Consider the following 27,843-nt stretch of genomic DNA (forward strand, 5'->3'; position numbering starts at 1 on the left):
TTTTTAATGTGTGGGAGTACACTGTAGCTGTACAGATAGTTGTGAACCTTCATGTGGTTGTTGGGAACTGAATTTTTAGGACCTCTGCTCGCTCTGGTTAACCCCACTCGCTCTAGTCAACTCCGCTTACTCAGTCCCTGCTTGCTCCGGCCCAAAGATTTATTTATTATTATAAGTGAGTACACTGTAGCTGATTTCAGATACACCAGAAGAGGGTGTCAGATCTCATTACGGGTGGTTGTGAGCCACCATGTGATTGCTGGGATTTGAACTCAGAACCTTCGGAAGAGCAGTCAGTGCTCTTACCCAGTGAGCCATCTCTCCAGCCGTTCCATTTTCTTTGTACATACACCTGTCATCTGATTGGTGGAACATCCTGTAACTGGGTTCATGCCTCTAGTCCACTCCTGTCTGCAAGCCATCCTCCATCCCCACTCCACCTGTAAACCCTAATAACTGACTTGTTGTTCTTGTTAAAGTTTAGCTTTCTTCAGCTATGCAAGGGCTCTGGGTGATCCATGCTTCGCCTGCTCTGTTCTCATCTTTCCCCATGCCTGGATCCTTAGATTCCGGAGTTAGGTCCTCTGCTCCTGCCAAAACAGCCCCTTCCCTTGCTAGTGCAGTTAAGAGGGAGGGTCTCATTTCTCTCTGCCTGTGATGACATTTTGGGATCCAGCTCCCCAGTCCCTTACAGAGAACCTGGCAGGACAAGAACCAGTTAATAAGTGGATGAGGCAGGGTTACCTCTGCCCCTCACCATGCTAATTTTTAATCTCAACCTTCCTAATACTGTGGCCCTCAGTATAGGTCCTCATATTGTTGTGAGCCCCCAACCATAAAATTATTTTCATTGCTACTTCATACCTATAATTTTACTATTGTTATGAATCATAATGTAAATATCTGACATTAAGGATATATGGTATGTGACACCCCCCCCCGTGAAAGGGTTGTTGGACACCCCCCCAAAGAGGTTGCAGTACACCAGTAGAGAACAGCTGCTCTAGAAAATCTTTTAGTTCTTAGTAAAGAGACATGGCCAAGTTAAATTTCATGTTGTCAGAACATTTATAAAAGCATCTTCAAGGGCTAGAGGGATGGCATAGAGGTTAAGAATACTCTCTTACAGAAGACCCCAGTTCAGTTCCCAGTACCCACAGGGCATCTCACAACCATCTGTCATTGTGGTTCTAAGAAATCAGACACGCTCTTCTGGTCTGGGTGGGCACCTTCACACACATGTGCATACATGGTGCATACATGTACATGAAAGCAAACATGCACATCAAATTTTTTAAAATCTTTTTAAAAAGAGAAAGGAAACAAAATCCATTTGCTGATAAGAGGAAGGCAATGGTATGCAAACCTGTTGAAGTCTAGTAGAGGGGGTCGCTGCTCTGTGTCCGTGCTTATCTTTCAGTGCCGTTTGTCTTTCAGTGCCATTTCCTAGTCAACGCTTTCTCCTAAGCTAAGATGATGAGCCAACTTCTGTTCAGCCCCGTACTAACAGTACCTGCTTTCTGCCTCCTCAGCAGCGGAAGGAGTCTGAAACTCAGTGCCAAACTGAAAATAAATATGACTCTGTGAGTGCCGATGTCAGTGACAACAGCTGGATTGACATGAAGCACTCAGGATACGTGTCTCGGTAAGAGATGGTGAGCGTCGATGCACGCAGCAGCTTCGGGCTGTGAAGTCAGTGAATTCAGCTGTGAACTCACATCTGCTCCATCATCCACCAGCTGAGATGTTAGCAAAATGACTAATCATGTATGAGCTGTCGCTCCTTTTAAAAGATTGGACGGAGTGCAGCTGGCCCTTGAACTGTGGAGGGCTTTTGCATTGGGGGAGGTGGATTTGTTCTGAGGTCCCTGACTAGCTATTTTTAGGAATTCAGATGACTGCTCTTCCTTCTCTGTGAAGGTAATTGGCCCAGGGAGGGTTGGCATCGATTATGTCTCCACCTTAACTGTTCTCTGACCAGCTGAGGCAACTACTAAATTAATGTGAGTGTACGAGTCATAGCTTCCTTCATAAGAGCTGCACATTAGCATAGAACAGCTGAGTCTCCACTCTGCGTGGCATGAGTAGTCTCCAGCATGCATACATTAATTCTCACAGTTACTCAACAGACATTTGTTAGACCTTTGATTTGCCAAGTAGTGTCCAAATTCTACAACTATGAAGAGAAACAAAAATATTTTGCCCACATTTATGAACACCATGGTGCAGTGGTGCTGGGACACAGGAGCTTCATTGTAACTGCCAGAAAACAAAAAGTGTTCCCTCCATTATGTGGACAGTGCTGTGGGAACATTAAGACGTGTGAGATCTGCGGAATGAAGGAAGGGTGGGATTTCATTCAAGGTAGAGCACAGGTCCCAGGAGAGCGCAGGGCAGGAACAAGAGCCCTGAACCCAAGAGAAGGCATGATGCTCAGCGTAGGTCAAACCCCTGTCTTCTCCCATGCTCTTATTACAGTGCCCAGTATACACAGTCAAAAAATTAGGAAATCAGTTCTGCTGTGGGGAACGCACCTGCTGCACCCTGAAGTGCCTGGAGTGAGAACGCAGTCACGAGGCATGCCTTCCCCTCTGAACCTGACAAGAGAACAAAGCATGGTGGCTCGTGACAGTAATCCAAGTTGTTGGGGGCCAAGAGCAGGACTGCCATGAGGCACCAAAGGGTGACAGGCTGCAGGTGACAAGCTTGGCTGAACACCTTGCCTGGTGGGTGCACTGACTCTCAGGCAACTCTACCTGTGTCTGCTTTGGTTCCTACTAAGAGTTCCAGCTGTGAGTTTTCTGAAGTAGAATAAGACTGATAGTTTTTGTTTAGGGAAATTTTAAAATCAGTGAAATACAGCTAAGGAACATTTTTAACAGTCAGAAATGCCAAAGAAAGCACAAAGTCTGGGGTGGAACAGGTCATTAGTACAGGTACTGTAAGAACACGAGATTGCCAGCTAAACAAAGCTATTCATTTATCTGCATGAAGTTTATGACTTATGTGTTTGCTTATTAATGCATATAGGTGACCTCAGAATGCTGCTAGTCAAGTTCTTACTCTGCTTTTTATGAAATAACGTCCTGACAGTTTTAGAGTATATGCTTCTCTGTGTGGTGATGTAATATTGAACTGCTTTTGTTCAATATCGAAATGTTATTGTAACATTTCAAACTTTAAAACTTTGTATGTATTTTTTAAGATATCTAACAGATTTTGAGCCAATTCAGTGCATGGGTCGTGGTGGCTTTGGCGTTGTCTTTGAAGCTAAAAACAAAGTAGACGACTGCAATTATGCTATCAAGAGGATCCGTCTCCCCAACAGGTAATGGGTGATGCTTTTACTAAACTTGGATCAAATCTCATTATGCACAGTGCCCACCTTGTGCTCCATAGTCACAGTGTAGTTTCTACTTCCAACTCTATGGTTCTAAGCGAGGCCAAGTAAGAAGTGATCTTAAAGCCGGGCAGTGGTGGTGCATGCCTTTAATCCCAGCACTTGGGAGGCAGAGGCAGGAGGATTTCTGAGTTTGAGGCCAACCTGGTCTACAGAGTAAGTTCTAGGACAGCCAGGGCTATACAGAGAGAAACCCTGTCTCGAAAAACTGGAAAAAAAAAAAAAGATCTTAAAGTTGTGAACTGAAGACTGTTAAAGTGTGGTCTTTGAGACTGGCAAGGTAGAGTACTTGGAGGTTAAATGCACTTGTTGCACGAGCGTGAGGGCTAAAGTTCAGATCCCACCACCCAAATAAAAAGCTGGGCATCCTATACACGCGCGTGCGTGTGTGTGTGTGTGTGTGTGTGTGTGTGTTCCAGAATTGAAGGGAAAAATCTAAAATACACTTTTAAAAAAGAATTCAGTACTACCCTATGACTAAGGCTAACTCATATGTTCTTACTTTTATTTTCAGAGAGACTTCTAACGTACTCTTCCCCTTTTCACCATTGGACACCAAATACTTAATCTTATTTTCTATACTTTACACTTCAGGGAATTGGCACGGGAGAAGGTAATGCGGGAAGTTAAAGCCTTGGCTAAGCTGGAGCACCCAGGCATCGTGAGGTATTTCAATGCCTGGCTGGAAACACCACCAGAGAAGTGGCAAGAAGAGATGGATAAAATCTGGCTGAAAGACGAGAGGTAACTCTGTTAGGCAGACTTACAAATGAGAGTCTCCTCCGGGGCTAGGGCTGTGCTGTGAACGGAGTGCCATCTCAGGGGCCTGAGAAGGAAAGTGTAGCATTCCTTCCCGTAGTATCACGTTATTCTCTGACCACTCGTTAAGGACTTGAAAATTGGTGTAGGCTTTCTCAACATGCTTTATCTTAATTTGAATAATACTCAAGAGATCCACACTGGCTTGTCTCAATGTGACCTGTTTCTGTGATACTGTATCCATTCTTTTTTTCTCTTATGGGTTTTTTTTTTCTCTTGGCAGTTAATAATCTATAACTCCATTTTAAATGGTTCTAGGCTATTTAGGCTATTTCAAGTTTGTTTTTTGAGACAGGGTTTTTCTATGTAGCCCCGGCTGTCCTGGAATTCGCTCTAAAGACCAGATTGACCTCAAACTCAGAGATCCACCTGCCTCTGTCTCTGGTGGGATTAAAGGTGTGCACCACCACTGCCTGGCTGTCTATTTCAGTTTTTAAAAGTGTATATACTTGGGTAGCCTGCAGATACCTCCACCCTACCACCCCTGCAGTGTTCACTGTACATGATTTGCTGTAGGAAGGAAGCCCCTTAAAAGCCACCATGAAGAATAATGAAGCAGCGTGCCTGCAGAGCATTCAGTTCTGGAGCTGTCTTGCTAAGTAACACCTTTTATAGACTCCAGGACAAAGGGAGGTGGCCTCTTACATCAGAGGCCTGTGAGCTACTTTAATTTGCACAGGGCTTCAGAGTTGTGGCTGTCAGGAAGCCCCATCATTAGTATTGCATTCCTATTTTACATTTCGTACAAAAGGCTACACACAGATAACTGTGTACATATTTCAAGTACATGATTAAACTCCCAGGGCTGGAGAGATGGCTCGGTGCTTAAGAAAGCACTTGCTGCTCTTGCAGAGGACTTGGGTTCGTTTCCCAGCACCCACATCAGGAGGCTCTTAACTGCCTGCAACTCCAGTTCCAGGACTCCAGTACCCTCTTCCAGTTTCTACAGGCTCTCCACACATGAGGCACACATGCAGACAAGAAGGCATATACTTTTTTTTTTTTTTTGGTTTTTTTTTTTTTTTTTTTTTTTGGTTTTTTTTTTTTTTTTTTGGTTTTTTTGAGACAGGGTTTTTCTGTATATTTCTAGCTGTCCTGGAACTCACTCTGTAGACCAGGCTGGCCTCGAACTCAGAAATCCACCTGCCTCTGCCTCCCAAGTACTGGGATTAAAGGCGTGCGCCACCACCGCCCGGCAAGAAGGCATATACTTATATACACAAATTTGAAACAAACAAAATTAAGCTTTCAAATAAAAATTTTGAAAAGGAATAGATTAGGATGAGATGTTCTTTGTCCCACATGCGTGTTTTATTTCTACTGTGTGTTTTTGGTAATTGTGTTTATAATAATCGAAACATTTTAAACCACTGTGCAGGTCATATGACCGACATATATTCACTCAGTTCTTTTTGTCTCTCCCAACCTTTAGCACAGACTGGCCACTCAGCTCCCCTAGCCCAATGGATGCTCCATCTGTAAAGATCCGAAAGATGGATCCTTTCTCTGCAAAAGAACAGATCGAAGTCATAGCTCCTTCCCCTGAAAGAAGTCGGTCTTTCTCAGTGGGCATTTCCTGTGGCCGGACAAGCTCATCTGAGAGCCAGTTCTCTCCCCTGGAGTTCTCAGGGACGGACTGTGGAGACAACAGTGACTCAGCGGACGCAGCCTACAACCTCCAGGACAGCTGCCTGACGGACTGCGAGGACGTGGAAGATGGTACAGTGGACGGCAATGATGAGGGACACTCCTTTGAACTCTGTCCTTCTGAGGCTTCTCCCTATACCAGGTCACGGGAGGGGACCTCCTCTTCCATCGTGTTTGAAGACTCTGGCTGCGGTAACGCGTCCAGTAAGGAGGACCCCAGAGTGAACCGACTGCGGAATGGCAGCCATTATGTTAATAAGCTAACTGATTTCAAGTACTCCAGCAGCAGATCTTCTTCAGAAGCCACCTTGTCTACCTCTCCTACCAGGCCAACCACTCTAAGTTTAGATTTCACCAAGAACACTGTGGACCAGCTCCAGCCCAGCTCCCCCAAAGTGTATCTGTACATTCAGATGCAGCTGTGCAGGAAGGAGAACCTTAAAGACTGGATGAACCGACGCTGCAGCATGGAGGAGAGGGAGCACGGCGTGTGTCTGCACATCTTCCTGCAGATCGCAGAGGCCGTGGAGTTTCTGCACAGCAAGGGACTCATGCACAGGGACCTCAAGGTCTGTAGCCAGAGACGGTCATGCCAGGGTTTGGGTGTGCCGTGGGGTTCAGAGCAGAGTGGAGTCATGTAAAGGCATCAGAGAGCAGAGGTCCAGGAAGGAAGCAGGAAAGGAAGAAGTCTCAGATTTGAAAGGCTCGGGTAGACCTTGTTCTTCCTATAGAACCTGTTCGTTGTTGTTTTACTATAAAAACCTGTTTCCAGGAGTCCTGATGTGGGGAAGATCTCATATCTAAAGTCCATCATGAGCAGATATATTACATAATTCCTATGCTTTAAAAATAAATTTACATCGCTGGGCAGTGTGGCCTGTGCCTTTAATCCCAGCACTCCAGGGATAGGAGACAGGTAGATCTCTTGAGTTTGAGGGTAGCCAGAGTTACACAGAGAAACCCTGTCTCAAAAGTGTGTGTGTGTGTGTGTGTGTGTGTGTGTGTGTGTGTTTGTGTGTGTGTGTGTATAAGGATAACTTTTAAGAGTCATTTCCTTTCTTTCACTGTGTGGGCCCCAAGGATTGAACTGGGGTTGTCAGACTTGGCAGCAAGTACCTTTATCCACTAAGCCATCTTGGTGGCCTCGTACTTCTTATGGCTTTGAATAACCACCCAGGGTCTCTGCCTCTCATAGTGAGAAAGACCTGAGTGGAAAGGGAGATTTGTCTTCTCCCTGGCCAGCTCAGATTTGGAGCAGCAGAGCCCAGTTTTTGCCCCATTGCTGACTGTGTGGGCTTTGAGGGAGAAGCCCACTAGAAAACAGCGGCAAAAGCTCAACTAAGTGGCCAGAGCTATGCAAACTTAAACCCTGATCTCAGAGTGTACAGTACTGAACAGCAGTGTGCTAGCCGGGCAGTGGTGGCGCACACCTTTAATCCCAGCGCTTGGGAGGCAGAGGCAGGTGGATTCCTGAGTTCTAGACCAGCCTGGTCTACAGAGTGAGTTCCAGGACAGCCAGGGCTACACAGAGAAACCCTCTCTCGAAAAAAACAAAAAACAAAACAAAACAAAAATACAGTGTGCTAAATTGCATACAATTCTAACTCAGTACTACTGCATTCCTGCAATCACAGCACTAAAGCAGCTGAGACAGGAGGATTGCTGGGAGTTCAAGGTCGGCCTGTCCCAATAATAAATAAATATATATATACATACAGTGTTTCCATATTATAGTCTATATTTCTAAACTGTGCAGTTCTGTAGCTAGTTTTGTTTGTTGATTCTATTAAACTTTCATTTGACTGTTTCTTGTCTTGACCCACATGCACCTGGTAGGCCTCAGTAGGTGTGTATGGAACCCATAAATATTTCCTGAGGGTAGTGACTTAAACACTTGGCATATATGACCTTGTATTAAGTATTTTAAATTTTATTTTTATGTAACAGCAAGCTGTTGGTGGAAGGCTTGCTCCATACTACTCCGTGGTGTAATGAACTTTCTCTATTTGTATGTGCATCAGAAAAATTCACAAAGCAAAGTTAATTTTCCCTTTAGTTTTTCTAAAAATATAAAGAGGTTTATTGCTTTGAAAAGGCAGTCATTTCAGAATATTTAGTATGCTAACAAAAACACCACATGAATCTTTCCCTTGCTGAAAAGCCTATATTTGGCCATGTTCTAACCCAAGTCTCCATGTTAAACCTTGTAGGCTTTCCTCTTCATAAAGCTTGGTCACATGTCTGTCATCAGCACTGCTGACGCTGCCTCTCCAGAAATTTTGTTTTCCTTTGGGCTTTTCTCAGTGTTTCCTCAGAGAACCTGATTCCCATCACACCTAGGTCATTTATCCTCTGGTTTCCATGGTGGTCCAAACCATGCCCACCCACCTTGTTCCCCCATCCCAGCCTCAGTGCAATGCCGGACATGTTCTGGACCTTTGGCTCGTTTTAGTTTGGATTTTCTTTAGCTTGCAGCTACAAGCATTAGTACTGACAAAGTCCGCAGGAGCTCTGCCAGCATGCCACAAAACAGTCAGGGTTTCAGGTACAGTGTCAGCTAGAATCGGACACTTTGGTGGGCATGTGTTCTCCTTTTCCTGTTTATTCTTTCGACTTTCAGCCAGGTTCTCCTGTCACAGACTCAAGGTGGCAGCTAATGGTTCCTAGACATGTTTGTCTTTTAAGCTTTCTGGAAGGCTTTTGGTAGGACATGGTGAGAAACATTTTTCTGTCCCCTGAGGTGGCCAGAAATCTTCAGGCTTGTTTTCAGCAAACCAATTTGTCTCCACTGGACAAATTGGCAGGGAAGGGATCAGGCAAGCATGAGGTTGCTCCAGACCAAGGCAGAAAGGAATTCACAAAGTCAGGATGCTTCTAGAAGCACAGGAAATAGATGCTAAAGAGACAAACACTATCTTTAAGAGTTCTGTGATTGCTATTGGAAAATGGGAGTGGGACACTAGGGATGTAGCTTTGTTGGTAGAGAGCTTGTCTAGCAGGCACGAAGCCCCGTGTGATCCTCAGCATCGTATGAAAAAGAATTGTGAGGAGAAATGACAGAATTTTTTTTTTTTTTTTTTTTCCCGAGACAGGGTTTCTCTGAGTAGCCCTGGCTGTCCTGGAACTCACTCTGTAGACCAGGCTGGCCTCGAACTCAGAAGTCCGCCTGTCTCTGCCTCCCAAGTGCTGGGATTAAAGGTGTGCGCCAGTCACCTTCAGCTACATAGTAAGGTTGAGATTAGCCTGACCTTGGGTTGGATCTGTGGGAAGGAGGGGAGGGGGGGGGGAAGGAGGGAGAGGAGAGGGAGAGAGAGGGGGGGAGAGAGAAGAGGGAGAGAGAGAGAAGGTGTCATTTATTGTCTCCAATAGGGGGCCATCAGTGAGAAAGTTTTAGATCATTACCACAGATTTTAGTTGCTGTAACCTCGTTGCTGCAGAGTCAAAATTGTATGATGGTATCTTAGGAGTCAAAGTGTTGTTTTCTGGCAGTGTTGGAAGCATGATGGGGTTTGATCTTATGAGCTAAATAGCTTTTCATTCAGTGATGAGGGAAAGTGATAGATTTCCTGTATGGGACCTGACACTGAAGGAGTGCACATGACATTGGTTAGCTACATCTAGTATGTAAATTCAAGAGGGAATTTAGAACTTAGGCCGGAGGCTAAGCGTGGCTCTGGCATTGGGAGCTGAGGGATTTCGAAGCTAGATAGGACAGCAGTCACGAGTTCTGATTCCCCTGATAAGCTGCCCCCACCTTGGGGCCCAGGTGGGTGGGACACAGGTGGGTGTGTTACATTCATTAGATGCTCAGGTGCTCAGATCATCTCTCATAGCGGCAGAGACAGAGTCAGGCTGCCTGAGTTCAGTTCCCGGCTCTACCACTAGCTGGCTGGGTAACCTCAGGCAATGTGCTTAATTACTAGGGCTTTTGTTTCTGTATCTAGAAAATGGGGGACAAACAGTGGTTTTTCAGGGCTGGAGAGATGGCTCAGCAGTTAAGAGCACTGACTAGTCTTCCAAAGGTCCTGACTTCAAATCCCAGCAACCACATGGTGGCTCCCAACCATCCGTAATGAGATTGGATGTCCTCTTCTGGGGTGTCTGAAGACAGCTACAATGTACTTACATATAATAAATAAATAAACCTTTAAAAAAAAGTGATTTTTCAAAGGCTTGTAGAGCATGAGTTAATAGTAAGTAGTAAGCTGCTTAGACAAGCACATTTTTTCTTCCTCTCTTTAAAAGATAGTTTGTTCATATTCTTTCTCGAACCTCCTCCCAAAGCCTCCTCCACCTCCCCACCCACAAAACACTGAAAAGTATGGATTCTAATTAGTGTTGGCCAGCTACTCCTCTTCACAGGGCAGCAGCTCCTTTTAAAGAGTCATAGCCTTTAGAATATCTAGCTTCTTTATTTCTTTTCTAAAAATCATATCATTCTTTTGGCTCTTCTCCCTTCTCTGTGTATACTCACTGTGCTTTTATTATTATTATTATTATTATTATTATTATTATTATTATTATTATTATTATTATTATTATTTTCCCAGCCTTCCAACATATTCTTCACAATGGATGACGTGGTCAAAGTTGGGGACTTTGGACTAGTGACTGCCATGGACCAGGATGAAGAGGAGCAAACTGTACTGACTCCAATGCCAGCCTATGCTACGCACACGGGACAAGTGGGGACCAAGCTGTACATGAGCCCAGAGCAGGTGAGTCTTTCAGCCTTGTAGCTAGCTGGGCAGTGAGATGGTTGGGCCTAGTGAGTCTTTCCCCATGGTCTGGTACAGTACCCCGCCAACACAGTCTAAAAGTGATGAAAGCAATTCTGCCCCAGGGAGCACAGCCCCACCCTGGGGTTGGAGTGAGAGAAACAACTGTGAGACATGCTGTCACCTCTGAACCAAAGCCTGAAAAGAGACTTTGAGATCCAGGCATTGTGGTGCATGGCAGTGATCCAAGCAGTCAGGAGGCTGGAGCAGGAGGATTGCCATGAGTTCAAATCCAGCCTGTCTCAAAAACCCAAAGAGAAAGAAAGATGGGATGTGGGGAAGGAAACACAGATCTACGCATCGACAATCGACATTAACACATCGACATATTAACACATCAACACATCGACAGTGTGTTAATAAAGAAATGAAAAATACTGAAATTTATAGAAGTTTTCAAATTTCTATTTAGACTTAAAATGTGTTTATATTTGTTTTGGTTGTGAGGCAGGGTCTCATATAGTTCAGCCCTTGAACCCTCCACCTCCTGCCTCTGCTTCATACATTTGTTTTATTACATGAGTCTTCTTTGCTTAAGAATAATCATTTGTTTATGCTCAGAGGGAGGAGCCACAGAATAGCAAGCAAACCTACAACAATAAAACAGCAACTCCAGGTTGATTTTAATAGTTTAAATCAAAACAATTAAATTTCTCTAGCAAATCTACTGAAGAGGAAGAAAAGAATAAAAAGTGTACTGCAGAGATTTATGAGTCACAGAGAAAGAGAAAAATCAGTTGGCCTAAGTAATTGGATTGGCTTCATCAGTGATGTAGCTAAGACTTAGTAACGAAAAATAAAAAACAGGGTAGAATATCAAATGTTCTAAGTATACATCTGTGTCCCAAGAGGAGAGAGGAGAGGAGCCCTGAACTATCAACTGTCCTTGGAATTTTAACCTTTTAATACATCAGTATATTATTAGAAATGATATAAAAAGGTTTTAAAAGTTAATCATGAACTGACTTAGGTAAAGGCATATGCCACCAACCCGATTTCTATACTTGAGACCCATGTGGTTGAAGGAAGGAACAACTCTTAGTTGTTATCTGTGTTAGCATCAGGACATGCAAAGCCTGTGGCGATGCATGGGCGGGTCCACAGATCTCTTGTCAGGGCAACAGCCACCATATTCCCATAATCCATTGGGCTCACCTCCTACCTTTACCTGTGGCCATACTTCACAACCCATATATATATGGGGAACATTCCTCCATCTTTCTCTCTCTCCCCCTCTTCTCTTTCCGAGCCACTACCCCCTCTGTCCCTCTCAATTAAACCTCTTACACGTGGAACTGTTTGGGCCTAGTGTGTGGTATGTTCTGATGTGACCCTCTGTTCTAACACATCAACCTGACTTGCACAGGAACACTGTGGCATATGTGTGCAAGCACATACAAAAATAAGTACACTTCAAAGAGCTAACAGTTGAAACTTAGCCATCGTTTACAGGGTCAAAAATAATGCTTACATTTTAAGTAATGTGGAAGCAGAGTAGGAATTACTGACTCTGGATGCTTCTGCCCCCCCCACACACACATACACACACAGTAGAGCACCTGCCCACCCTTGCCCTCCCACAGGAGAGTGCCCACCTACCACTGCCCCCCCCCCCGCAGCATAGTACCCACCCACCCACCCCACCCTCCACTAGCATGTACATGTGTTCTTTTTATAACATTTTAAACTCTCTAAAATGATTTTTCTTCCCCGTTAAAACATAAGCTATTAAGGTTAGTATCTCGCCATGTTACATGAAAGCATGGGGGAGGGACTATTGGGAGGAAGAAGGAGCAAGACCAGCAGGAAAAGATGGGTTTGTGGGGGGAGGGGGCCAACAAATGAAGCACAATACTTTGATAATTTTATAAAACAAATTTTTAAAAGTTAGTTTCAATCCAGGCAGTGCTGGTGCATGCCTTTAATCCCAGAACTTGGAAGGCAGAGGCAGGCAGATCTCTGAGTTTGAGGCCAGCCTGGTCTAAGGCAAGTTCCATGACAGGCAGAGCCCTGTCTTGTGGGGAAAAAAAAGATTCAACCATTATTTTCCTTGAAAACTATTTTAAGTTTCCCAGTCTCCGTCTCAAACCAGGGATCTGCAGTCTCACCTCTTTCTGAGACAGAGTTACTCCATGTAGCCCTGGCTGTCCTTGAACTCACTCTGTAGACCAGGCTGGCCTTGAATTCACAGAGATCAGCTGCCTTTGCCTTCTGAGTGCTTAGATGAAAGGCATGTGCTAACTCTTGCTTTCACTTTTTAGAAAATTCCCCCTTGTGGGCCTTCAAATGTAATGCCAGGCAGTACTCTAGTTATTGCCCATCCTGCTGCCCTCTTGTGGTATACTCAGCAAACTGTTCTTCAGAAACTAAGTAAAAGGTCTCTTCAAACAATAGCCCAGTCTCTACAAATTCATACAATTAAAATAAATGTGTGGGGGCTGGAGAGATGGCTTAAGCAGTTAAGAGCACTGGCTGCTAGTCCAAAGGACCCGGGTTTAATTCCCAGCATCTACATGGCAGCTCACAACTGTAACTCCAATTCCAGAGTATCTGACACACACAGACACACATGCAAGCAAAACACCAATGCACACAAAATAAAAATACAAAAATGTTTAAGTCTCAAAAATTTTATAATCCAGTAACGTTAATTACATATATATTAATCTTTCCTCTTTATAAGGAATGTGAAAATATAGGAATATATAATAAAGTCATTTACCAAAAATAGGTATAAAGTTTCCAGCTATGTACATGCATGCATGCACACATATCTTATATATAAACATATCTTTTTATATCTTTTAATATTATATAGAAATTGTTTTGTTAGAATCCACAATTGGAATTTTGTTTCATAAAATTTTTGATCAATATTCAGATGTGACCATGCATGAGTTCTTGGACATGCTGTGAAGCATCCATTCAGTTCAGATTGTTCAATGGTTGTTTTGGTTTTGGGATTTGTTTGTTTGCTTGTTTGTTTTTCAAGACAGGGTTTTTCTGTGTAGCCCTGGCTGTCCTGGAACTCACTCTGTAGACCAGGCTGGCCTCAAACTCAGAAATCCGCCTGCCTCTGCCTCCCAAGTGCTGGGATTGAAAGCGTGCCCCACCACTGCCTGGCTCAACATTTGTTTTGAGCACTAAAGTTAATGTCAGTTTTGCTGTGAGACCTGTCACTTAGATAATTGGCCCAGCATCTCTGTCACATCTTCATCGACTCTACCATGGACAGAATTCAATGGGATTGAGTACCAACTGTGAATGAGTCAGTCAGTATACATTACCCAACTATTGTATGAGGGTATCTTTTCCCCCTATACCCTTGTTGGCAATGTCCTTGGACACATTTTCTTTGAACCCTTCCCAAGCCACAGAGGTGGGGAAGGGGTGGCAGGCAAGGGACAGTGCAGTATGATCACTTTAGATCATAGCATGGTGGGTGCACAGCTGACACAGCTGGAACCTGCAGTTTTGTGAGCAGAAGCCAGCTGGCTGCATAGAAGGAACCAAGGAGGCAGAGAGATACCTAGAGTGGTGTGGAGGAGAGGGGGTGATGGCCTCCACCCTGACTGCTGCCCTACCACCTAGCACCTGTTTCCCCTCTCCCTCCCCCTGGTACCGCAGTTCTGAGGTGAGCCAGTTCCAGGGCTGTTTACCTGTAGTCAAGTAACTGGCCTAAGGAAATGTTCAGAAATAAAAGGGCTCTCCTGAGGCTCCAGGAGTTTGCTTTGCATTTGAATGGGGTTTTCCTTAATAGAGCAGACCAGATGTGATTCATTGCCCCAGTGGTATCAGGTATTTATTGAGGGCCTGCTCTGTACTTAGCCCAGCGCTGAATGATGGGAAAGGATCACAAAAGCAGCAGGTCTCTTCCCTGCCAGGACTGGGAAAGCACAAGAAATATGCACATGAAAAATAGAGCTATGCATGCAAAGCAGTCTGCAATTAAGTGCGTAATGAAGGCTCCCAGGTTGATTAGTGGCTTGCAGTAATGACCGACTCCGGTGATTAGAAATGAGATTGGCTCCAGATAGTGTCTCTTTGAAAAGCTTCACCTCAGGGGGGCTGAGCGGCCCTTACAGACTCCAGAGCACCAGGCTCCAAGTTTCTGCGGAACGTGCTGATGCATATCTCTTTGGAGCCTTACCTGGGCTTTCCCTCTGTGATGCTGAGTGGTGTAATTACACCTGCCCACCGTGAAAGAGGGCAGGAGAGGGACTTAGAGATTAACTCTTTGCTTATACCCAGAGGTAACTGAATCAACTCAGGTTCAGCGATGCTGTCAGGCACTGACCCGTCTCTGTGTGAATGCTGTTCATGATGTGCTCTCACTGGGATGATTTTTTTTAAACATATCTTTATGCTGTTTCAGATTCATGGAAACAACTACTCCCATAAAGTGGACATCTTCTCTTTAGGCTTGATTCTGTTTGAACTCCTTTACCCGTTCAGTACTCAGATGGAACGAGTTAGGGTAAGTACATTGCACACCCCCAAAAGGATGGACAGAGAAAATTATTTAAAATTTACAAGAGTTTTAAAAGATGGTTACATTTATTCTTTTTTAAACTTTTAACTATTGTGCATTGTGTGCACATGCAGTTGTGTGTGAGAGTGCAGCAGGCAACCCCTGACGTCAGAGGCTGCAGATGCCCCTCCCCTAGAGCTGGGGTTACATGCAATCGTAAGCTGCACAGCTGAACTCTCCAGTGCCATTAACTAGAGATTCTTAATACCACTAGACAGTTAAACTAGGAGCAAAGGGATCATGTGAGCAACAGGGTTATTCCTAGATGTTCTGTTGGCATCATTTCATCATAATCTTAACAGTATTTTGCATCTGGCAACTTTGTGACCACCGCAAAGCCAGAGGGAGCTGGGAGGGTAACAGGAGTGGGAAATAGTGATGACGGTTGGCTGGAGGAAACTATACGGAGGACAGGTGGCCATGCACTCACAGGCTTACATGCTAGGTTTTTCCTTTTCAGAACATTATGGCCATAGGTTTTCAGGCAGACAGTACTAGCTGGGTATGGTAATGCACACATTTAATCCCAGCACTTGAGAGGCAAAGACGAGGCAGATCTCTGTGTGTTGGAGGCCAACTTGGTTCCAGTCCAGTCAAGTTCCAGGCCAGTTAAGGCTATTAGCTACCTAGTGAGCTCTGTCTAAACAAAACAAAACCAAAAAAGGGGGTTGGGGGAGAAGGAGAGAGAGAGAGATCGATCCAGCCAAGTAAAGAATCCAGAATCAAATTTGTGGAGTTAATCAGTTCATCAAAGACACTGATAAGAAAGGGAAAAGTTTGTGGCTAGAGAGAAGACGACTCACTGGTTGAAAGCCCTTGCTATTCTTACAAGGATAGGAGTTCAATTCTCAGCACCTACATATGGCAGGCGGTTCACAGTTGCTTGTACTCTAGGGACTAACACCTGGGCTGCCTGGGTGCACATGCATACACACACAGGCACGTGCACATTAATAAAAATAAGAAGGAAAGGGAAAAGACAGGCTGGGGTGTTGTCAGCGTACTTGTCTAGCATGTGTGAGAAATGGACATGACAAAATAAAGCTAAAAGATTAACTAGTGCTTTCTTTCTTTCTAGATTTTAACTGATGTAAGAAATCTCAAGTTTCCACCACTGTTCACTCAGAAATATCCCCAAGAGGTATGGATAGTTTTCTGCTCTTTCTCTAAAATCATTGTATTAAGTGCTTAAATTGTTCCTAAGACACCCTTAAACACAAAGGGTCCTTAGCAGTCAACTGGTCAGCTTGGCCCAACATTCTAGATCAGCGGCTCTCAACCTGGGCATCGCAACCCCTTTAGACCTAAACAGTTTTTACAGGGATTGACTAAGATCATTAGAAAACACAGGTATTTACATTATGATTCATAACTGTAGCATAGTTAAAGTTATAAAGTAGCAACAAAATAACTTTATGGATTAGGGGAGCACATCACCACAACATGAGAAACTGTATATCAAATGGTCATAGCATTAGGAAGGTTGAGAGCACTGATCTAGGAGAGCAGTTTGTTAGGGCTGTTCAGCCCAGTGGCCCTCAGCCCAGTGGCCCTCAGCCCAGTGGCCTGCAGAGATCTGGCTGCACTGCCTACTTCCCTGAGGCTGACTTCTAAAGCACCCTCACAGGAGCAGTCTGTGTTAACTCTATGCTGGACTTGGTCAGAGATCTGTAAAAATGGCTTCTTATCATTAAACAGAGGGCTCCAGTTGCCCTTCATTCCAGGAGAGGGGTAGGCCACCCAGGAGGTGGTTTAGATGATTAGCAGAAGATTAAGCTGGTCCTCAGGTTAAAAGTACACTGTAACATCATTTCTTTTTGTAACTTATTTCCTGTAGTGTGTGTGGGTCCACAAGCTTATCACTTTAATGTAATGCTTATCACTTTACACATTGATTGATTAGTCTTGGCTTTAAAAATGCTTTATTGAGATTATTGTAAATTCACATGTATTTGTAAAATGCATGTAATATTTAAAATCAGGTGACATCTATGCCTCAAGGATGTGATTCTAAAACCTTTCATTTCATTATAAAAACGCTTTTTACACCCAGATAGCCTCTGTATGTTTGCAGCGAGGCTAATAGGCCAAATTCAGCCTGCTGCCTATTCACAAATTTATTTATTATGTAGGGGCAGGGTGCGTGTCTCTGTGTGTGTGTGTGTGTGTGTGTGTGTGCACGCCATGGTACATATATGGAAGTTAAAGGGCAACTTAAGGGGTTTAGTTCTCTCTACCATATGGGGCCTAATAAGCCAACTCAGGTCATCAAGTTTGGCAGCAAGGGCTATGAAAATGGCTCGGTGGGTAAGAGTGCTTATTGAGGACCCAAGTTTGAGTTCCTAACACTTGCACAAAGTTGGTCATGCCTGCACACATATTATTTAACTAGCATTGTAGAAGGCAGAGACAGGAGGACCACTAGGACTTGTTGGCTGCGAGCCTACTTCCAGGTTCAGTGAGAGAATAAAAAATAAGGTAGAGAGAGACAGCAGGACACCTGCTCCTCCTCTGGTCTCTGCAGGGTCTCACAGGCACACATGCACATGCCACACACACACACACACACACACAATAATGGAGCTCAGCAATGCTCTTTACTGCCATTCTCTGTGGATGCCGTGGGGCCTCTTTGAAAGCTGCCTAATCAGATGTGCTTCACACACTAAAACAGTTACACAGAAGTTTGGCTGGAGCTAAGGGTGCAACTAAATAGAGACCACATACACCTACCACTTGCAGAGCCCTGTGTTCCTCCTCTTGTACCAGGTGGGGGGAGGGAAGGGGGGATATATATGTCTGTGTACGCACGTGCACACATATACCTAGTGCATACATGTGCCCAAGTAAGTGTTTATGCATATATATCTATGTGTATATTATTTTCCATGACTTAAAGGACTGCTTAAGAATCTAAATCTAGAGCTTTTAACACAAAACCATTTTTATGTTTCAGCATATGATGGTTCAGGACATGCTCTCTCCATCTCCCACGGAGCGGCCTGAAGCCACAGACATCATTGAAAATGCTGTATTTGAGAACTTGGAGTTTCCCGGGAAAACAGTTCTGAGACAGCGGTCCCGCTCCATGAGTTCATCCGGAACAAAACATTCCAGACAGCCCAGCAGCTCGTACAGCCCACTGCCTGGCAACTAGCCCTCAGCTGGGCCAGCAACCCTCAAAGGTGGCAGAGCAGGCGCTTTGAGGCATGTGGCTCTCCACGGCGGTGGACTCAGATTTTATGCTTTGATCGATTTGACTTGGGACCAGTTTTTCTAAGTCAGACTGGATTATGGGCCTAACCCAGTTTGATCTTAACTGAACTTCAAGGAAAGGGCTATGTACATGACACGTGGACTTGTTTCTTGTTGGTGTCCCAAGACTAGCTGGTCAGCTTTAGAGCCTTCACTTTTCACCTGGAGGTAGAAGAGATCCTGAGATGACCTGAACTGGAAATGTCTTTAAAGCACAAAAGTATAAAGAACTCTCTCACGTGGGAACTACATGTTCTAGAAACATGCTTTCTAGAGATACAAGGGTGATCTTGGAAGTGACTGTTAGAAAGCTGACTCCTCTTTTGTCCCTGGTGAGCACTGACCCACCTGCACTATTTCGGAAGGCACACAGAGCAAGCTGGGTGGCCATCATGTCGGCAGTGTCATAGTCTGCAGCGGTGAATAGCTTCACTCTTTAGGTGGGTCTAGGGAGCACGATGAGCTTTTCTGTACTTTTTACCTCCAATAATGGGAAAATGAAGCTTTTTAGATATTGGTCAAGATGTCTGATTTGAGGGGTTTTTAAGGAAAAAAGTGTAGTAAGAAATGGATTATCTATTACAACTAACTTCTCCAATTATGGAATTTTTATCCTAGTAGAATCCTATCTTAAATGTTATATTACAAGTGGGTACATCCCCCAAACTGATTATAGATAAGTTTAATCATCTCAACTTGCTAACATATTTTCATTTTTCCTGTAAATACGTTTATTTTTTATTTATAAAAATTCTGAAATCAATCCATTTGGGTTGGTGGTGTACAGAATGCACATAAGTGTGTTAACTATTATGACTTCTTTCAAGTCTAAATGATTTAATAAAACTTTTTTAAATTATACTTAGTAGTTGACTCTTATTTTAGAAAATTCTTTTCCTTTTAGGGGACTCATGTTTGTTTTGTTTGCTTTTGGTTTTTGTTTTTTTGTTTATTTTTTTTCAAGACAAGGTTTCTCTGTGTAGTCTTGGCCTCCCTGGAGCTCTGCTTACCAGGCTGCCTCAGACTCAAAGATCTGCCTGCATTTGTCTCCCTAGTGCTGTGATTAAAGGTGTGCACCAGCATTGCTTGGTTTTAGAAAGTTTTTAAATGGTGATCTTTCAACTTACAAAATGGGATCATAGGACTCTGAAAGGTTATACCCCTTACTCTCAAGTCAAGGTTTTTTTTTTTTTAAGTTTTCCTTTTTATTTGTACATATGTGTATGTGTGTATATCTGCCCTTTGTGCACAGGTACCAACGGTAGCTAGAAGAGAGGACCTCAGGCCCCCTGGAGCTAGTTATAAACAGCTGATGTGAGTACTGGGAACCAAACTCAGGTCCTCTGAAAGAGCAGCAAATGCTGAGCTCAGTAAAAGGCTACACCACTTTGACTCCTGGCAGGTCACACACTCCCACCCACCCAGGAGACATCTGGATTAGAGAATGGAAGACACAGATGGCCTCTAATTATATATTTTATCTTTGTTGCCCTGGTTTCTGGGCAGTTCTCTGGTCTTTACTGCACAAGACGCTCTGGGCAGCCCTTGGGGGTTGGGGGGCTCATTCCTTCTCACCTGCATTGCGGATGATTTTCCTTCTGCAGCTCTAACTCTGATTCATCTCCCTCTGAATTATGGCAATTCTCTGTCTCCTTTTTTCCCCTAGCCTATGCAAATCTAAAGTTTCCACCCCATCTCCCTCTGCCTAGCCATTGGCTATAAGGCATTTCTTTATTACCGATCAGAGCCAGCTTCCCTTAGCCTACTTGTGGGAACCCTGCAAATGGGCCTTTTGGGTAACACAATTAGCAAGAGAACACCAGCCACTACAGAGCTCTCTCCAGCTCCATGAACACTTACTCTTAAGCTGGTGACAGGAGAAAATGCTTCCAAGGTGTCTCGATGGTGTTAGACTCACACCTAATGGCAGCACTGCTCAAGGTTCTGCTTGGCTCTCAGCCAGCCCTGTTCTCCTGTCTCCTGGGAAGCTTGATCCAGCTGCTGCTTCCTATTCCATTTTCATGCCAGTCGGGGAACTAACTAGTTTGTTTCTTCCTGGTCTACTCCACTCATGTCCTTGATCCTCACAACAGCTGGGAACTAGCTATCCAAAGCATAGCGACCACCGTTCTACTCATGGCCAAACTCCCATGCAGATAGGTCACATGATTTACCCAAGATCACAAAACCAGAGCAGGTCTGGATCAGACACTCTGATTTCCCGTCAGTGATGTGTCCACTCTCCTGTTCTGAATTGTCTGTGGTTTTACAAATTCTTACATGTTATAATCAGGCCTTGTGTCATTTTAATCCTGGTATGCCTTTGCTAAGTACCTTCAGAGTCAAAAGGCCCAAGAGTGGGACAGTTGAGGAAACAGACCAGCAACACCTAGCAAGTTCACAATGGTGGTCAGAAATAGTCTAGAGCTGGAGCCCTCTGACTCCAGAGCCTCTCTTCTTAAAGCACAATTTCTTTCTAGGCACGGGCAGATACCCAGACATACACATGGGGACACACATACACAGAGATGAGAGAGAGAGACAGAGAGACAGAGGGAGGGAGGAAGGGATGGAGGGAGAGAGAGAGAACAAGCAATTTAGTTCTTTGCACAAATGATTAGGCTTAAGTCAGTCTGCAGATTAGGTATCTGTCACAGGTCAGCTGTCTCTGTTAGTCACTGAGGTCTCCCAAGGAAAAGCCTTCCTTACCATCCTACAATACTGTATGAAGTCTTGGCTGCATACGTAGTGAAGATTGTAGTGTGGAGTTTTAGCTACACAGCTTTAGCTCCCGGGGGTTGCACTCACACACAGGAACTATCTGGATTCAAGAATGGAAGACACACACACACACACACACACTGACAGCCAATTAACTTTTAAATGCCTTGGCTACCTCAAAGGTTAGACACTCCTAAACCTTCCTCTGCTACCCCAGGAAGAGTTACCACTGAGGCCTGGACACTAGAGATGACCATAGGTGAGGAGGGCATGATGCCTGAGTTTCTAGAATAAGCCTTCCATAGGAGGATGCCATTTTGAATCCATTGGAGGATGTCATTTCAAAACAGACACCCACCGAAGCTGCTTTTGTTAAAACCACTGATTCAGCTGGGTGGTAGTGACACACACCTTTAATCCCAGCACTTGGGAGGCAGAAGCAGGTGGATTTCTGAGTTCGAGTCCAGCCTAGGCTACAGAATGAGTTCCAGGACTGCTAGGGCAGTCCAGAGAAACCCTGTCTCAAAAAACCCAAAAAACAAAACAAAACAAAACAAACAAACAAACAAAAAAAAAACACTGATTCATTGTGTAGCCCACAAGGTCACTGAAACCAGAAGGCATCTCTGCCTTCATTCTGGGTACTTTGGGTGAAAGCATAGAGATAAGTCATCATCCTTAGCCCTGCCTTTGGGTCACCTTGAATTCTAGAAAGATCAGCACCTACAAGAACAGGTCCTCCACTGCACTCCACACCTGAGACATTATCTAAAACATAAACCTTGGTTGGGGGTGGGGGGGTAGGAATCACTGGATGTGGCCTCTTCCCAATGTCACCACACTGAATAAAATAACTCTCCTTTCTCTTCTTCTCACTATTACTCACCTTTTTAAACTTGTTTTTGTAGTTTATTATTGGAGCCAGGATGCGCGCTCATGTACACATACAAGTGTTGGAGGACAGCCCTTTTTTTTTTTTTTTTTTTTTTTTTTTTTTTTGGTTTTTCGAGACAAGGTTTCTCTGTGTAGCCCTGGCTGCCTGGCTGTCCTGGAGCTCACTCTGTAGACCAGGCTGGCCTCAAACTCAGAAATCCTCCTGCCTCTGCCTCCCAAGTGCTGGGATTAAAGGTGTGCACCACCAACAACTGGCTGGAGGACAGCCCTTTAGGTGCTGAGCTATCTCATTGTGAGCTCCAAGGTCTGCCCAAAGTTAGCTTTAAAATTGTGCCGAGACACTATCATGAAAGATGATGGCAACTACAGTCAAAGTATCCTTCTTGTCAGCCCCAGGGGCAAAGAAGAAACTAGAGAGGCAAGGTGTAGCAAGCCCAGGCCTCTGGGGCCTCTCAGGTGACAGTGTTCACCTACTCAGAACTGGAAGCTAAGGGGAAGGAGAGACTCGGAGATGTAACAAAGGAGAAGAGCGACTCGTCTCTTCAAGGATCTTCTAAAAAATTACTCAATAGCTGGCTAAAGGGGGACATTCACAATGTGGGTAGTGGTAAAGGGGGATGTTCACATTGTGGGAAGTGTGTCCAACGAGTCAGAAGCAGAAATGGAATTTTAAGATAGTATTTTAGGAAGATAAATGGCAAATGCAATTTTTTGAGAGGTGGAATGTTGTGACAGCAGTCAATCAAAACAGTTTCCTGTAGATGAAATTGTTGTCGTGGATATAGAGTATCTATAGGAGCCATTCCTAAGCTTCTCCTTGGAAAACTTTTCTTCTTTTCAAAAATACAATAGTTTTCAGACTACCTTGTGTTCTACCACCTGTCAATCACGGCAACTGAATAAAAGGACAAAACCAGGACCAGGCATTTTCACACCTGGAACACAAGCATTTGGAAGGTGGAGGCAGGAGGTCCAGAATTTTCTTACTTACTTACTTACTTACTTACAGAAAAGAGTCTTACTATGTCTGCCTGGCTGGCCTGAAACTCAATATGAAGACCAAGGTGGCCTCAAACTCACCTGCCTCTGCTTGGATTATGTAAAGCCAGTTTTGGTTCCATAAAAATTTATGAGGCCAGCTGGAGTTACCTGAGAGTCTGTTGCAGAAACACAACACAACACACACACACACACACAAAGAAAAAAGAAGGAAGGAAATATTTACAATATCTTTATTGAATTTGATGTGACCTTTAATTTTACTAGGTCCTTGGTAAAAACAATTATTTTCAGTTGCTGTTTTGCATGCCAGGGAACAAGATCACATAGCTAACATAACTGCAGTAGCTTGTAATAACCCACTGGCCTCTCCAGCCACCCATATTTGCATAACAAGTCCCCATCTTGCTTCTCAAAATCCCTGAGGGCACTTTTCCCAGGAGTGACAGGTGACAAGACAGTGTCTTCTGGAGTCACAGCTTCTGGATTCTTGTTTACAATTGTCTTTCAGCTCTCTCATCTATATCCACTACTGCAAATAACATAGTGTGAAGACTTAAATAAGAGATTTGACTTGTATTGAAGGATCTCATACATACCAGGGAGTTCAACAGAGACTCAGAATGAAGTCAGGGTTTACTTCCCTCAGCTCAAAAATGAATGCATTCTCCCAGGGTTCATGTGGAGAAGGGCTGGAATTATCTTCTTCCTTCCAGGACTTTGACCTTAGACTGCGGAGCACCCTAGGAGGCGGGGCATAGCTAGTTTGTGAGTTAGTCACCACCCACCCATCCCCATCCGAGTCTCCCTGGAGTCGGGCACAGCGTGGCCTCTGAGTTTGCAAAGACCTAAAATAAAGGAATGCTATATCGCTTCTCCCAGTCGTGTCAGGAATCTAGCTCCAGCCCAGCGAGGAGTGGCGCCAGGAATTGTTGATGTAAAAAACCGGTGAAGGGAACCAAAAGACTCAGCCTGGGTACCTGGAGATGACAGACTCAGGGGGAAAGGCTGGGACCATGCCAGTTGCGGAACGCAAGGGTTGAGGAAACTCATCCAGGCAAACGCGTACAAACAACCGAATCATTGGAGAAACAAATGCGGGAGGGTGGGGTCGAATACTGTGCGGAGAGCCTGGAGAGGGACCTGGCGGGTGTGTGGAGCAGTCAGCCCCTTCCACTAATTATTTCCCAGACTAGAGTTGAAAGACTCTACCCCAGGCGCACACCTGCTGAGCTGCCAGTGGGTGGGGATCCTGGAAAGCTTTCTATCTGGTGTGAATGCTGCATACCAAATCTGATCCTAGGGTACTAGGGTGGAATGGATGGAACAGACCGACAGATGGACATATGGGCCAGAATGAAAAAGACAAATAGATGATACATAGGTAACGTTTGTGAAACCCACCTCTAGTCTCCTTGACAACTTCAGAGGATACTGCCGTTCCTTTTATGGAGCAGATGTTTATCATGGCTAAGAATGTACCCGCAATGGGTATACTTCAGACAAAGAAGGAAGGAGAGATGGCTCAGGGGCTGCCCTTCTAGAGGACCTGAGTTCAATACCCAGCAACCCACAAGGTAGCTTATACCCATCTGTAATGAGATCTTCTGCCCTCTATATGAATGAGATCTTATGCCCAGACAGGCACAACACTGTATGCAAATAAATAAATCTTTAAAAAGGAGGAGGAGGAAGGAGAAATATATCAGGGTTCTGGACAGGGTCCCAAGGTGTGTGTGGAGGGTGGGAGTAGGGGTGTGGGGGAGAGGAAAAGAAAAAAAATAATAAGGCAAAAACAAAAGGAAAGATTCAAGTGCTGGGGTCAGGAAGGCTGGGGTCAGGAGGGCTGCAAGGTCTGGTAACCCAAGCCAGCAAGTTTGTTAACAGCACAGTTCTTTTATACCTCAGATGGCTTGCAGAAAACAAGTCAGTTAAGGGTATCAGGAAGACTGATGGGATCTCAGAATATCTCAAGTTCCCCCTTAGCAAGGTACATTCTGGGATGGCAAGCAAATGATTTCACCTCCCAGGTTGACCACTTACATATAGAAGGAATGTCGAGTGACCGGGCTTGGCCAGGTGAGAGCAAAATGTCCACTTCCCATCGTCAGGGCCTCCAGGCAGTCTCCAGTCTAGCCTCCAATGTGTGCAAGAGTGTGTGTGTGTGTATGTGTGTGTGTGTGTGTGTGATGGTATGTGTATGGCAGTCAGAGGACATATTCTCGCCTTCCACCATGTAGGTCCCAGACTCAGGTAGTCAGGCTTGGTGGTAGATGCCTCTGCCCTTTGAGCACTCTCACTGACCCCATCTTATTTTACTATCATATGTTAATGGACTTCATTATGATATCATCATACTTATATACAATGTATTTTGGTGAAATTCAGGACCTCCTATATTATCTTTGCTTGTTCCTCTCATGTTCCTATTGATCCCCCTTTTCTCTCCAACTAATACTTGTCTATTTTCCTTCTGAGAGCCAGTTTTAGTTACAGTACTTACAGGAATGCAGGTAAGTGGTTATTTACAAGCTACCCCAGAGGAGAAAATGCCTCTCCTTCATCCAACAAACCTCACCTGCCTATGGGGAGGAGAGTGGCTCCGTAAGCTCCTCATTCTCTTCTGTGGCAGAGCGCTGGCCTGCCCAATCTTGTGTAGGTCTTGTGCAGGTATTCAAAGCTGCTTTGAGTTTAAGAGTGCCGGGGCCATGTCCTGCCTGGAAGACACTTTTCCACAACGCTCCCCTCCCCCAACTCTTATATTCTTTCCACCTTCTCTTCCTCAGTGTTCTCTAAGCCTTGGAGCCGTGGAGCCTTGGAGAGGGGTGGGATATATATGTCCCATGTATGCATGCGCACCCAGTGGTCATTTATCATCAGTTATGAGTATCAAAAAAAGAAAAAGCTTCTCCATCGTTAGCCCCTGCCAATGAAGGTTGAAGTCTACCATTGTCCGGATAGCCTTCTGAACTTAGCACAAAATGGGGACTCCCTTTACAAAGCAGAGCTCCTTCTCTGACCTTGTCTGCGGAGCCTGAAACCCCTATACCCTCTACCTGCGGAATGTCACATGGCCTTGGTGAGATTACGGGTCCAACTGAAAGACCCCCAGAACTGGGGAGATCCTTACTCAAGTCTCGGGAAGACGCGACCACCCAATGACTCACGAGAGACCTAACTTGCTGCAATCACATGAGGTTTATTGGGGATACCGGTACCGGGGTCAATCTCGTGACCTTGCCAGTCAGAGGAGTTCGACCACGAGCACGAGGAGTAAGTGGTATTTAAAGGAAAAAACACAAACTAGGGGTGGTGAAGGGGTTACCAAGGAAACATAACAAGGTAACAATGGAAAATTCCAAAGGAACCCACTACCTAGCTGAGTCAGGTCATAAGGAAGTCATCCTGCACACTCATTGTCTAGAGGAATGTGGTTTGGTCAACACTATCTTCTTAATGGCTGACCGCTCCTAGGACTAATTAGATAACTTATATCCTGTTGTTTAGTCAATGCTATCTTTTTAATGGCTGACCGTTCCTAGGACTAATTAGATAACTTATATCCTGTTTCTTATCCTGGGCCCTAGCTGGAGGGGGCCTCAGTGACCTGACCGGTCCACATTTCTGGCTTGATACAGAGACTTCCTAATGCATCTTCCATTAACATGTTTCTTCCAAATTTCTAAATCTCTCAGTCTTTCACAACTACCAGCCCTCCTCAATAAGAAACCTTTAAACAAGCACCTGAGATTCCTGGAATGCCTCCCATGCACACGAGGCATCTCAGGAACTTCGCCTTCAGCCAATGACCTTCGCCTACTCTGGATATTCCTACCCCTCTTCCCTAAAATTATATAACCCTTGGTTCACCCTCAAATAAAGTGGATATGTACAGTTAAGATCCTCTCAGAGCTGTTTGGTTGAAGATTGGCAAAGGCCTTCACCTAAAAGAGCTGTAACACTAAGATCCTCAGAGAAGGCCTTCGCCCTGCAACCCTTTCATTCCTGGGACTCACTCTCAGTGAGCCAGATCCTGCAGAACACCACATATACCAGATGTGCAGGAACATCTGGATATCCTGAGAGGAAGGAAGCAGAGGACAGGGAACCAGACATGTGCTTTTGTCTGAGTTTACTGTACAAGATCTGGAAGTCTTCCTGTGGATCAAGCCTCAAATCCAATCAACATGTGGCTACCTGAGTAACAGACTTAACACTCTTGCACTAGGATGTGCTTCCCTAACCAGTTGATTGTGCTGTATACAGTGTTCAAAGTAATGTAAGACTAAGTGGGGTCTCGTGCAAAGTGTCTTCCAGGCATGACTAGTGATAGCTTGACTCTAAGCCTTCTGAGTAGCATCTATCACTGCTATAAGAGGAGGCCATTAGTTCACAGAAGTCTGGTTATTATTTACTGACCAAAGGGTCCCAGTAGCTGTATTCCACTAATATTAATTTCACTTAATAATGAGGACAAAGTGGTGCCGGCAAGTGCCATAGGAGGCCAAAAGGTTAGCTTGCACCCCAGGTAGAACAGAAAAAGACTTCATCTTGGTATTTAGAGCAACATAAAATAAAAACCATCCTTAAATACTGCCTTAGTCAGGGTTTCTATTCCTCCACAAACATCATGACCAAGAAGCAAGTTGGGAAGGAAAGGGTTTATTCACCTTACTTCCACATTGCTGTTGATCACCAGAGGAAGTCAGGACTGGAACTCAAGCAGGTCAGGAAGCAGGAGCTGAGGCAGAGGCCATGGAGGGATGTTCCTTACTGGCTTGCTTCCCCTGGCTTGCTCA

General features: G+C 44.6%; 1 protein-coding gene and 1 long non-coding RNA gene across 2 annotated transcripts in view; one reads left to right on the plus strand and one right to left on the minus strand.

Annotated features, from left to right (window-relative positions):
• Eif2ak3 (eukaryotic translation initiation factor 2 alpha kinase 3) overlaps positions 1-19,291 on the plus strand; it is a 64,141-nt gene extending 44,850 nt beyond the window's left edge. The window contains exons 10-17 of the mRNA XM_031382114.1: positions 1,533-1,645; positions 3,206-3,328; positions 3,995-4,144; positions 5,652-6,435; positions 10,417-10,584; positions 15,020-15,121; positions 16,254-16,316; positions 18,132-19,291. Coding sequence (XP_031237974.1) covers positions 1,533-1,645; positions 3,206-3,328; positions 3,995-4,144; positions 5,652-6,435; positions 10,417-10,584; positions 15,020-15,121; positions 16,254-16,316; positions 18,132-18,332 — 1,704 coding nt within the window. The 3' untranslated portion in view covers positions 18,333-19,291. The remainder of the gene's footprint in view (positions 1-1,532; positions 1,646-3,205; positions 3,329-3,994; positions 4,145-5,651; positions 6,436-10,416; positions 10,585-15,019; positions 15,122-16,253; positions 16,317-18,131) is intronic.
• Positions 19,292-23,662: 4,371 nt separating this feature from the next.
• LOC116098171 lies at positions 23,663-25,227 on the minus strand. The gene is made up of 3 exons (XR_004121729.1): positions 25,088-25,227; positions 24,449-24,540; positions 23,663-23,787 (listed from the first exon to the last, which is right to left on the minus strand). It is a non-coding gene; the product is annotated as an uncharacterized LOC116098171 (long non-coding RNA).
• Positions 25,228-27,843: the final 2,616 nt, after the last annotated feature.

The sequence above is a fragment of the Mastomys coucha genome, unplaced genomic scaffold (assembly GCF_008632895.1).
Source record: "Mastomys coucha isolate ucsf_1 unplaced genomic scaffold, UCSF_Mcou_1 pScaffold20, whole genome shotgun sequence".
Classification (NCBI taxonomy): domain Eukaryota; kingdom Metazoa; phylum Chordata; class Mammalia; order Rodentia; family Muridae; genus Mastomys; species Mastomys coucha.